Below are 12,161 nucleotides of genomic sequence, written 5' to 3' on the forward strand. Positions count from 1 at the left end.
ACACCACAGCCCCGCGGCGGCGAGCGGAACACGGGAGCGCTGGCCCCCCACGCCAGCCGCGCCCCGGGTGAAGAGGGCGGCCTGGCCCGGGGGCAGGGTAGAGGGGGAGCGGCGGAGGATCCCGGAGGAGTCTACTCAACCTGGCCTCGCCTCCCGCAGGCGCCGCCATGCACACCGCCCCTCGGCGCACGCGCGCCGCCGCGCACTCCCTGCCGGCCGGGGGGGCGCGCTGGGAAGGCGGTGGCGCGGAGCATGCTGGGACTTGTAGTCTCCGCGTTGACGCGCCGCCGGCCGCGTGGCGCAGCGGGAGCGGCGGTGGGGGCAGTGGCAGTGGCGGCCGCAGTGGGCCCAGCCGGGCCGGGGGAAGGGGAGCGGCAGGGCCTGGTGCGCGGCCGGCCGACCGACCGCCGGGCGGAGAGGCGGCGCCCCGCGGGCGGGCGCGGCTAATCGCGGCACGTGGTGGGGGGCGAGGCCAGCGGCAACATGGCGCAGCTCACGGCGCGGTTCCGCACCGACAACCGCAGGTGAGGGGGCACCCGGCGGAGGCGGGGGAGGGAGGAGGGGAGCGGGGGGACCCCTGGGCAGGGGCGGTAACGGCGCTGTGTGCCCGCAGGTACGCCGTGGAGGATGTGCCGTTCTTGGTGCCTGCGGCCTCCGAGACCACCGACCTCAGCCACCTCATCAACAAGCTGCTGGCGGCCGCAGACGGTAGGTGACACGTCCCGCCCCAGCCCCCCGTGAGGCCGCGGCCCGCGGCTCTGCCCCACGAGGGTCGGGCCCGCGCTGTGGCCGAGCCCCACCGGTGTCATCCCGCGGTGGCGCAGGCTCGGGGCCGGCCCGGCCGAAAGACGGTGCTGCCAAAGGCAGAAGCAGCAGCCGGGCACCCAGGGACCCCTCAGCGAGGTCAGGCTTCAGCCTGGGCCCGGCCCGCCCTTTGGTTTTGGCCTGGTTGTCCCAAGAAAGGGCCTCTCGAAACTCCTTCTGAATCTCGGTGCTGGTGGGCAGCCCCGGGAGAAACGCTCTGAAGGCTGGATTAGTGCGTGCCCTGCGCCAACAGAATGAGCTGCCCTGGCAAACCGGAACACAAGAGTTCCCCCAAACCTGGCAAAAGAAACCAGAGGTTTGGGTTTTACGATAGCCTTTGAGAAGAGATCAGCCATTCTCTCCATGCAGCCAAAATGGGCCTGAATGACTTGAAAGATTTGCAGGGGAAAGACACCTGTGCAATGTTGTTGAAAAATCTCGTTTTCTTTAAGAAACTAGACTAATTGTATCTTAACCTACCGAGGCTTCTGTAAGTTGCTTTTAACCCCTTAAATTGCAAACAACCTTGAATACAAAAATTAGTGCACAGTGCAACGGTCTTGTCAAAATGCGGGGCCTTTGGCAGCTGTGCCATCACAAGAGGAAAGAAATAGAGCCAAAAATTCTTAGGATTTTCCTGTTGCTGCCTCAAATACAGGGCTCTAGCTGGTGATGATAAAGATGTGTGCTGTCAGTGGCAAGCTCCATACACAACAGTGATGAAGCACCACTGGGGTTTGGTTAGATGTAGCTACAGAGAAAACGATTTGGAAAAGAATGCGTTAACAATGAGGCAAACTTAACTCTTTGGACCCCAACAGAAAACTTTCCTTCCCTCTTAACTCACATGATCCTGTGAATTCATGGGCTGCCCAATTATAACTGGGAGAAGAAACCAACTGTTTTCCTGGGGTGGGGGGGGGGTTGTTTGGGTTTTTTTGTTTGTTTTTTTGTTTATTTGTTTTTTTAACCTCTTGCTGGCTCTGTTCTCCTGAACTGGCCACAGACTGATGCTGTTCTTTATGGCATCAAATAAATACTGACACTTGACCATGGATTTTTCCTAATTTGTTTCAGCGGATCACAAATATGTGGAATTTGATTTCCTTATCAATGGCCAGTTCTTGCGTATGCCGCTGGTCACGCATATGGAAACAGAAAATATCTCCACAGTAAGTCATACTCAATTTCTCCCCACGTTGGACAGTAGAACAGACTTGGCCAGTTTCCTTCAGTTTGATTTAGGTATTACACTGTCATCCTGACTAGGTAGATATCCTTGCTTAGTTTTATTACTTTTCTGACTTTGCCAGGCAAATTTCATAGAATGGTTTGGGTTAGAAGGGACCTTAAAGATCATCTCATGCCAACCCCCCTGCATGCATTTCCTATATGCTTAAATCCATTCTGAACTGCAGAGTGAATAGAGAGTATGGCACCGTGCAGTGCAAGGAACATCGTTATCCAATGTGTTGCCTGTATACAGTTCAAAGGAGAAATTCTGGTCTTATTCAGTTTGTCATTAATATATTTTTGTCTCCTACTGTATTAGTTACGTTGAGGAATAACGGGGGAGGTTAGTATTACCTCTAGAAAACACTGAAGTGTTTTAGACACTAGTTTAAAAAGAAGAGGAACCTGAGAAGGGTGAAATTATTTGCTTTTGCTTCCAGATTGCTATTAGTAGTAATTTGATAAAAATGTGGAAAGCAATATAATTCAGACACTTTTCTCTAAAGGCTTTAATTCCACTAATGTGGCAAAGGTTTTGGATACCAAGATCTTTGCCCAATAAACTTGTATGTTTGCACCACAGTACAGTTAAATACTACTGTTAATTGATTTTTAAAAAATAAAATCACACTAACTGTGTATTTTGTCTGTGAGCTCAGGAAGAAGTGGTGGAAATCGAATATGTGGAGAAATACATGGCCCCTCAGCCAGAGGAATGCATCTTCCACGATGACTGGATCAGTTCTGTTCAAGCCACTGAAGAATGGTACCGCACTAAGCCAGTTCTAGTTTTGTCTTGCTTATTCCTGTTGTGCGCAGAGGACTCTGTGGTGTCAAATGGAGTGGTATTCTGTCTCTCTAATAATTTTCTTTTTTTCCTCTTTGCTTGGTGGTGGTGTTTTGTTTTTTTTTTTTTAAACTGTCAAATCAGTCAGCTACTTGCTTTTGTATGCAGTTCCATTTTAACACCTCTATTCTGTGCTGACAGTGACTTTAACACAAGTAGAAAACAGCTATGGAGCTACAGTCACTGAACATGAGATACTGCTAATACAAATGGATAGTACAAACACCGTTTACTACCCTTTCTCTTAAAGGACAGTAGGATTTCCTTATCTCATTTTTAACTTAAACCCTTGACTTCAAATGTGATACTCATTAGCAACAAATATAATAGTGTACCTTTATGTAGAGCTTTTCTTTAAAAAAAACCCACACCTATAATTGTCCTTTTCTACTGGTTTTTCACATAAATTTTCCAATCAACTCAGCAATGTTCCTATATTAAGTAATGGTTTGAAAATGCTTTGAGATCCTCTAGTAGTATACCGCGAACAACAAATGATCTTTTATTTTTAAATGATGTATGCAATCTTAAGTCTCACGTACCAGAATATGCAGTATTCTCACTGCTTTTCTTTTTGTCCTGTTCTCCTAGCCTTATAGTTGCAGGCCTTAATGAAGCTTTACTTTGTAACAAAAAGCTTTTTTACTTTTCCAAAATAAATTATTGTTTTTTAAAACACAAAGTAGCTATACTCTGATATTCTGAATTCGTTTCAACTAAGCAGTTACTGTGATAATATTTTTCTAAGTTTCTGGTTGAAGCTTTTTTTTTTTTTTCATAAAAATGTTAGTTTTAAAGACAAGAATGTTTCACATTCTGTACCTTGTAGGATATTAACTGGCTGCTACGATCAGACTGCTCGAATCTGGTCTTTGGAAGGAAAATCCATCATGACAATAGCTGGGCATACAGAAGTGGTGAAGGACGTGGCATGGGTGAAGCAAGGTCAGTATTTTTGTTAGAGGAGTAGTAAATTTATATTAGGGGAGTAGTAGCCTCCTCGGAGGCTCCAAGGAGACCTTACAGCAGCCTTCCAGTACCTAAAGGAGGCTTACAGGAAGGATGGGGAGGGACTCTATCAGGGAGTGGAATGATAGGACATGGGGTAACAGCCTCAAACTGAAAGAGGGTAGATTTAGATTGGGTATCAGGAAGAAATTCTTCACTGTGAGGGTGGTGAGACACTGGAACAGGTTGCCCAGAGAAGCTGTGGGTGCCCCATTCCTGGAGGTGTTCAAGGCCAGGCTGGATGGGGCCTTGAGCAGCCTGGTCTAGTGGGAGGTGTCCCTGCCCATGGCAGGGGGGTTGGAACTGGATGATCTTTAAGGTCCCTTCCAACCCGAACCATTCTGTGATTCTGTGATAGTTTGAATTATTGGTGGAGAAATACCAGCATTCCTCAATCATGAATATTTCATAATCTAAGTGCTACAGTTATTTCAAATCTCTGTTAGTGGTGTTAGAAATGAAATAATGGTGTGAGTAAAACAGTCCTTTAACAGTAGTGAATATAGTTAGTTTAATATGTATGTTAGCTATCCACCTTGCAGTCTTCATTGGCAAACACTGGTGTGTATTTTTATATTAATTGTACTTGCAGGGTAACGCGATGTAAACTGAGATACGTATGGGTTTCAATCTAGTCAAAGAAGAAATATCAGATAGAATAATTACTATAAAGACTATGTAAATTTGAGGTGGGTGCGAGTGTGACTTTTCTTCTTCCTCAGATAGTTTATCGTGCCTGTTACTCAGTGCTTCTATGGACCAAACTATCCTGCTGTGGGAGTGGAATGTGGAGAAAAACAAAGTGAAAGCCCTCCACTGCTGCAGGGGACACGCTGGGAGTGTGGACTCCATAGCTGTTGATTGCACAGGAACTAAAGTGAGTGACTCCTGGAAAGAAACCTTTGTCTTTTGGGATGCTACCAGCCCTTATCTCAAAAATCATCTTTTTATTCCTGCATAGATACTAGTCATCATGTTATTATGACCAACATACTGATAAATTTCCAATCTTGTTATAAATGGTGATTGTTGAGGATTAGGAGTGCTACACATCAACACTAGGCCCTCTTTTCTAACAAAGCAATGCACTTAACCTCTAACAGAACAAAAAGCTGAAGGTGACTTAAGATAGCACAAGCCATTATACCACTACTTTTGACTTAAGTGTTAAGTTGAATGTTTATTTTTAAGTAAATTTTGCTTTTAATGCATGTGAACTTTGCGTTATAATAAACTATTTTCAAATTTGACCTAAATTTTAACAGCAGGTTTTGGTGGGGAAAAAAAAAATAATTCAGAGTGATACTAAGAAAAAGCAGGTGATAGAAGAGGTCCTTTCCCTTTATCCAGGAATTCAACAATTAAAAGCACACACACCCCAAAAGTGGAGTCATCCCTCACAGCTTGACTTAATATCAGACAGGTTAAAATAAAACCTTCTAGGGCTGAAGGAAATAAAAAGATATTTTGTAGCTATTTTTTCCTGCAAAGAAAGGAAAAAGAATAATTTGATCTATACCAAACTTCTTTTTCTATGTTAATTTGAGGAGCCCAGCACTGTTCTTCACGTGTTACAACTCCGTGGTTGATTTTTCAAGCGGGGAGTGTACTTAGTATGGCTTACAATACCTGGATCAACTTTTAACAAAATGTTTCTGTTCATGCAGTTCTGCAGTGGATCTTGGGATAAGATGTTAAAGATCTGGTCTGCAGGTAAGATAAATATAAGCTGGGATTCTTGGCTGTCTTCAAAAAAACCCTGCCTAATGACAAGCTGAAAGATGGATACCTGAATACTTTTTTTCTGTAAGAAAGTTTGAATTTGTAATATTAAAAGCAAAATAAAACTTATTTTTTTTTCCTCGCAAAATCACAACTGTCCATCGCTGTCTTAAGTTACTGTTTTGGTTGGTAACAAAGACCGTACTTAATTTCAGGTATGGTTAACAGCTGCCTGCTGATGTTTATTTTATTCAGAATACAGTACTTTCTCTTTTACTTATTTTTAATGAATTTATATAAATATGCAAGTTTGCGTAGAGACCTCTTGCAAGTCAAAAGTTTGTGGGTTATGTTCTATTATTAACCCATAATATGGAGGACAGTAAGGTAATCAGGTGTTTTCTACAAATGTAGACTAATTCCATTGGGTCTGAAGGCTTTCTTTCACTGTTACAACTCATATTCTTTCCGTATGGGAGTACAGATATATATCTAAAAGAATGATTGTGTTTTATCATGCACTTGGATTACCATTGGCATTTTCCATGAGTAAGGATAGTCTTAAAAATTCCTTGTGACTTCATTTTGAAATTGCATGATCTGGAGAAGATCACTTAATTTGTATTCAAGTTTCCTCATGCTCACAATGGAGATAGTAGCGATCTGATCAGAGGTGTACGGTTAAAATATTCATGCATCATAGGCAGGTGAGGTACTGTAAACATGGAGGTTTGCTTAATTGCTTTTATGGAAATGCAATTAAAAAACCTCTAGATCAAGTCTGACTGTCTTCTGTCACAGTACCCACGGATGAAGAGGATGAAATGGAAGAAGCAGCTAACAGACCACGGAAGAAGCAGAAAACTGAACAGTTGGGACTAACAAGGGTAAGATGAGCTCCAGGTTTGTCCACAACAGTTAAAAGTGTGGCCACAGAACATCATTTCTTTGTTAAAGGTGACTACATGAAAATTTCTGATGATACATCTGAGGCTGATCAGACACATATTTTTATTTGTTGAAAGAATAGATTTGTTGGCAATATTCAATGGAATCTCCCGCCACCTTTAAATTCTAGACCCCCCTGGCAACCCTCTCTGGCCACACAGAAGCCATCTCCTCCGTGCTGTGGTCAGACACTGAAGAAATCTGCAGTGCCTCATGGGACCACACCATCAAGCTCTGGGACGCTGAGACTGGAGATCTCAAATCAACTTTGGTGAGATCACTATACTTTGTAGGTTCCGATAAAGCCCAGCTCAAACAAAAAGGTTGTGGAAAAATAGTAGCTCCTCTCTTAGTTACTATTTTCTTTTCTGACAGACAGGAAACAAAGTGTTTAATTCTGTCTCCTACTCACCACTGTGTCGTCGCCTGGCATCCGGGAGCACTGACAGACATATTAGACTGTGGGATCCTCGCAGCAAAGGTGCGCTAAATATGCATGTTTGCGAAGTTGTTTTTTTCAAAATCAGAACTTCTCCCTGTTGGAAGACATCTCATAAACGGTTTTCTGGTCCCTGTGCTTGAAACAAGCCACTTGGGGGCCTTTATTAAATACAAAGATTATGTCTATTTTCCATAATCTGGTGGAAGACTTCTGATTTCTTACCTAATAATTTAGAAAATGAACTCAGCTTAGGCTTTTTCCTTTTTTCAAACTCGGTAATGAATGTTCAACTGTTCAGTTGCACACCTGAATTTTTTTGGTAAGGTTCATATCTAAGTTGGTCAGACCATCATGCAAGTGAAATAGTGGTCACTTTGTTACGGCACAGTAATGCCATGTCTGACAGGATTGTGGATAATTTATGACTGAGGCAGCCAGATTGATTTGTGTTGGGTTTTTTTTTCACCCAGAACTTGTGTAGCTTATATTTTTGTTTGCTTTCTTTAAAGTTCATTTGGATTTTTGAAATTAGAATTACTGGTGGGAGAAACACTTCTCTTGAACACAAATATGTTGCTGACTGCTTTTCTCACTGGATTTTATATGCATCTTAAAAGTGCTGGTTTCAGCTGGCGTCTACTGATGGTTTTGGTTTTTTTCTCTTTTTCTGTTCAGATGGCTCCTTGGTTCTCCTGTCTCTGACATCTCACACAGGCTGGGTGACATCTGTGAAGTGGTCACCTACCCATGAGCATCAGCTGATCTCTGGTTCTCTGGACAACATTGTGAAGCTCTGGGACACAAGGAGGTAAAAAACACGCATTCTTCAAAGGCATGTAAAGCTTACAGGGTCAGTTAATCTATGAAGTAGCAAAAGCAGTCCAAGACATTAATTGGGAACTCCTGTGGTGTTTGTGAAAATTCTCTAGGTTTTAGGAGTCAAGCATATAACAAAAGGGAGAAAAACACTTGTAGTTTACCAGAGGGCTTGTGGCTGAACATCTGCGAGAGCTGTATGGCGTTCCAGCACAGGACTTACCTGGCAGTAGCAGCAGCATTGGTCGAAATGCAGAAAGCAGCAACCATAACATTGCTGCTACTGGGATTAGGAACAGCATAAGGTCTGCGATCCTCCTCTATGTTAAGGAACAAAATACATTCTTTTTCTAAGGAATGAGCCTAACTGTGAAGTTTCACTTGATAACTCTTTTCAGACCTTTCATTACAAGTTTCCAAGCAATTAAATGGTTTGCATTCAGAAGACATAAATGGCTTTTCTGGAAAACACACAGTCAAGCAGCATCCACATATGGAAGTAGGAAACTATATAATAAACTGCTCCTAAAAAGCAGATAGATTGAGTTTCAGTCTCAAGGTAGTTTGCAAGCAGGTGAAAATTTTTGCTGTTTTTTTCCTCTTTGGGGGTGTAGGAGAGATTAAAACTGATGTAATCAGCTCTGGATAAAGCAGAAAAAATGTCAAAGATGGTAGATATTTGTACTCTCTGGAAGTGTTTATAACTGCTAGACCAGATCTGTTCAATAGTATTATGATAATATTTTTTCCAGGGACTAATTTTGTTTTCTGTGATTGCTCATGTAACTTCAAGCATGTGACTGTAAATACCTGTGTTTTACCAGTTGCAAGGCTCCTCTGTACGACTTGGCTGCTCATGAAGACAAGGTTTTGTGTGTGGACTGGACAGAAGCAGGGGTAAGAATCTGAAGAGCAAGTTACTCGATTTATATGCATGGTGATAAGGAAGAGGGCTAAAAGCAGTCATGGAGTTGTTTTTTCCTTTATGCTTAAAGATAGAATAGAACAGGAAGTTTTAGTTGTGCTTGGTTGGTACTGCCTAAAAGAGAAGGTGTTATTGTCGTACGCACTGCAGCACTTCCCATGCTGCTGTGCAAAGGTGTAGGATGGGAGTTTAAGCTCTGTAGCATTAAGTGGGCGTTACACTGATACTCCAAACAAGGAGAGACACGAGAACAGTACCACGCACCTCACTGAGAAAATACATGTTCCAAGGTACCATTTGCTGCCATGGAGACTTAAAGCAGCGGCAAGAATTAACAGCTGGGGCATGGCACTACATGTAGAAGGGGGAAACTATATAATCCTCTATAGCAAGCTGTTCTGCTACTGTAGAGGTACACATATGTATAAAATGGAGAAAGTCCATTTTGTTAGTGTTCAAGATTCTCAGTGTGGCTCCTGTTCCCAGTAAAAGGTCGGAAAAGCTTTACTAATTTTCCCACAAAAACTTGGCTTCTAATGTTAGGAGGTGGGTAAGAGACAAGGCTGCTTCTGCAATTTGATTCTGGGTTTTAGTCATGCCTTAACAGTTCATTATTCGTTACTTCTGTTTATTTCTTCAAAGGAAAGAAAATCAGAGTCCTCGCCTTTGGTGTAGTTATTTTTCTTAGTTCTGATATTAATCACAGGTTTTTTTTTCCTCTCATCAGTTGCTATTGAGTGGAGGTGCAGACAACAAACTGTATTGCTACAGATACCCAGCTACAGCCTCTGATGTTGGAGCGTGAAGGTCAACAGACAGGAGATTTTTTTTTTTTTTTTAAACAAAAAAAAAAAGAAAGATTTTTGCAGCAATTACTCTCTGTTGGCATCCCTACACAATCAACACGTGAAGAAAGGAGTTTGTGTTGCTCAGAACACTGTTGTTCCTGTGGGGTTTTTTTTTGTATTGGTAACCTATATCCATATTTGTCACAGAAACATGGCAACATGCAGTTACAAACGTGATTAGTGCGAAACAAAGGGCATTTCCTCCCTTTTTGATGGCTTTGAATGAACATCTTTTAAATGGCTATTTGTATAGCCCTTTTAATAAGGAGTAAGCTGTTCCTGATACTTAGAAAAAAAATTACTAACTGGACTAAATTATTTTTTTTTATTTTACCTGCTTTCCCTTGGAAAAAAAAAAAGAGCTTTTACCTACAGTTCATAGCTTTAGTGCCTCACTTCAAATAAAAATCAGACTTCAACACTCGTTTCAGTATGACTGTTGGCAGTTCTTAAGATTAGGTCCTTAGTTGATGAGCCTAGTCTTCTTTCTGGGATGAAGATGTATGTTTGCAGTGCAAATGGTATGATACAGAGGAACTTGACAGATTTACTGGCAGATGAAATAGTCCATTTTTTTCTTGCTGGTAAGTTAGGGCTGTACATTACTATAGAAGAATGTGCCTGCCTTGTGCCACAGTACATTACGTTGCAGTACAACTAAGGTGGTATTTTACTCCTAAAAAGCAGCAGATGTATAGAAACAAGTGGAGGCTCACACAGAGAAAGAAGAAGAAATTAATTTGTTCCTAGGAAGAATGGATACAAAAAGTTGCAATAGGCAGAAGTACTAGCCAAACATGCTCAGTTTGTCTGCTGGTGGTCTTGCTTTTAATTCGGCTTTTAAAGGAAAAAGTTACTACTTCAGTATGTTAGATGCCATATATGTGATGTTAAACCAGCACATAGTTTAACAATGTGGAAACCAAACTTGAATATCCTCACTACTGTCTTAGCTTTCAATAAACGTAAGACCCGTACAGTACAATCAAGTCAAATGCTTGAAGTACAAGGTTAATAATTTTTCTTTTAAGAGTGAAAACTCTGACCTCCAAGGTTTACAATATGGACAAGTTCTGAGTAAACGGTTTAAGAAATACCAAAACCAGCAAAACTATGGAGAAAACAGCAAGGGTAAAGGGGAAAGATCTCTGATCCCCTGGCTCTGCAAGTAATGTACCACAACTAATAGACTAACCTTTATTTACAAATGCTGCTTACAAGGAATTACTTGTCTTGCCGTCATCCTATTAAGAATGTGCACATGGATAATATGTGCTTCATCCTTTCTAAAGGAGTATGCACTGTTTGTACCTTAAAATAGCAACAATTTTTTTTTTCCTATTAAACTATTCCTTTAAAGCATTGCCTTCTATTTGCTCCACAGCCTGGAACTTGCAAGCATGGTGTGCGTTCATGACGTACAGCATATCTTATCTTGTTTTGTAAACCTACCAAAAATACAAAGCATTTTTGAGCAGGAATTTAGTATGTGCTGGAACATGCAGCATTCCTTCCTCCCCACTATTACAAATTTGTATAATGTCACGTGAACATTTGTGGATATGCCAGTCTATTCATGCAATTGTTGGCCTAATAGTCATAAAAGTTTTTTTTAAAAAAATCTCTCAATAGTTTTTTAAGTACAAAAACAGAACAGAGTAATATCCTTTTTAGGTAATCCTTAATCCAGTATACCTGAGTTTGGAGGTCGTAACCAAGTAAAGTTTGGAGAACTTTGGAATTTTTAATGGAAAGAAAGACAGGGAAGGAAGTTTGAAAACTAGTTTGTTTCATTTCCTTTCAAGACCCCGTGACCATTTTATCTAAAGTCTTGAGCTATTTTGTGTATTATAAGATACATCCTTTTTATTACTCTTCAGTTTTTCTTTCAGATAAATGATGCTTGAGCATAGCTTTTGAATTACTGTGGTACGTTACAGTCACATAGCTGTGAGGCACCTCCAGCCAATTAAGTAGTTGATGAAAATAAGTGCGTTCTCATATGCATATGTCTAAAGACACATGAATGCAAAGTAGATACCCTTAATACAGTTCTCTTGTCTTCCCAGAAAGATTTAAAAAAATACTTTTAGAAAAGGTCGTTGCTTGGACTGTCAGCTTAGAAACATTATTATTTAGACCTCAGAAATCCCAGCTGGCATTAATTGTTCCCGCTTCAAACACTGAATCTATTAGATCTACTACATTTACTACACCTGTAGTAAATACGCAGAGTGTAACTAGAAAGGTCGGTTTTGGTGGACTGCGCTTCAGGAGCAGGAGGGTTTTTACCCTCTTCTCTCACCTTGGGTTCTCTTACTAGGAAAAGTTCTGTGTCAGACACAGGAAGCAACTAAAAGTGAACCACATTAATGTTATAAAGTGATGCCACCTTAAGTACAACATATTTTTAAATGCATCTATCTGTATTACCACTGATCTAAAGTATCCCAGAACATACAAAAATACTTTTAGATTTGGCTCACTGACGGTTCTTTGGATAATCTGTAATCTTAATTAAAAGATTTTAATAAGAGTGTTTGTTTTGCTCCAAACACGCAGTTCTTT

At 41.4% G+C, this 12,161-nt stretch overlaps 2 protein-coding genes across 21 annotated transcripts in view; one reads left to right on the forward strand and one right to left on the reverse strand.

Moving 5' to 3' along the window:
* The window catches only part of CARF (calcium responsive transcription factor), a 37,717-nt gene extending 37,435 nt beyond the window's left edge, over positions 1-282 (reverse strand). For 17 of the 19 annotated variants that reach the window (XM_054208081.1, XM_054208080.1, XM_054208079.1 and 14 more), the window contains exon 1: positions 141-282. The gene's annotated coding sequence lies outside the window, so the exon portion shown is untranslated. The other 2 variants (XM_054208082.1, XM_054208065.1) reach the window with 2 other exon arrangements.
* An 85-nt stretch (positions 283-367) lies between these two features.
* WDR12 (WD repeat domain 12) lies at positions 368-9,580 on the forward strand. 2 transcript variants are annotated; one of them, XM_054208087.1, is made up of 13 exons: positions 368-524; positions 614-708; positions 1,882-1,976; positions 2,697-2,803; positions 3,714-3,829; positions 4,615-4,769; positions 5,560-5,605; positions 6,416-6,501; positions 6,693-6,833; positions 6,938-7,043; positions 7,680-7,812; positions 8,645-8,717; positions 9,473-9,580. In XM_054208087.1, the coding sequence occupies exons 1-13, from the start codon at positions 484-486 to the stop codon at positions 9,548-9,550; spliced, it is 1,272 nt and encodes a 423-aa protein (XP_054064062.1). In that variant the 5' UTR covers positions 368-483; the 3' UTR covers positions 9,551-9,580. The 2 variants fall into 2 exon arrangements, with proteins under 2 accessions (XP_054064062.1, XP_054064064.1); XM_054208089.1 differs by lacking the exons at positions 8,645-8,717; positions 9,473-9,580 and adding an exon at positions 8,573-8,643.
* The last annotated feature ends 2,581 nt before the right edge of the window (positions 9,581-12,161 follow it).

The sequence above is a fragment of the Rissa tridactyla genome, chromosome 7 (genome assembly GCF_028500815.1).
Source record: "Rissa tridactyla isolate bRisTri1 chromosome 7, bRisTri1.patW.cur.20221130, whole genome shotgun sequence".
Lineage (NCBI taxonomy): Eukaryota > Metazoa > Chordata > Aves > Charadriiformes > Laridae > Rissa > Rissa tridactyla.

Bases quoted from the DNA above. Each gene is read 5' to 3' on its own strand.
- WDR12 (XM_054208087.1), top strand. From the start codon at position 484: ATGGCGCAGCTCACGGCGCGGTTCCGCACCGACAACCGCAG. The intron at 5,606-6,415 runs GTAAGATAAATA...CTTCTGTCACAG, and splicing joins GTTAAAGATCTGGTCTGCAG to TACCCACGGATGAAGAGGAT. The intron at 6,834-6,937 runs GTGAGATCACTA...CTTTTCTGACAG, and splicing joins GAGATCTCAAATCAACTTTG to ACAGGAAACAAAGTGTTTAA.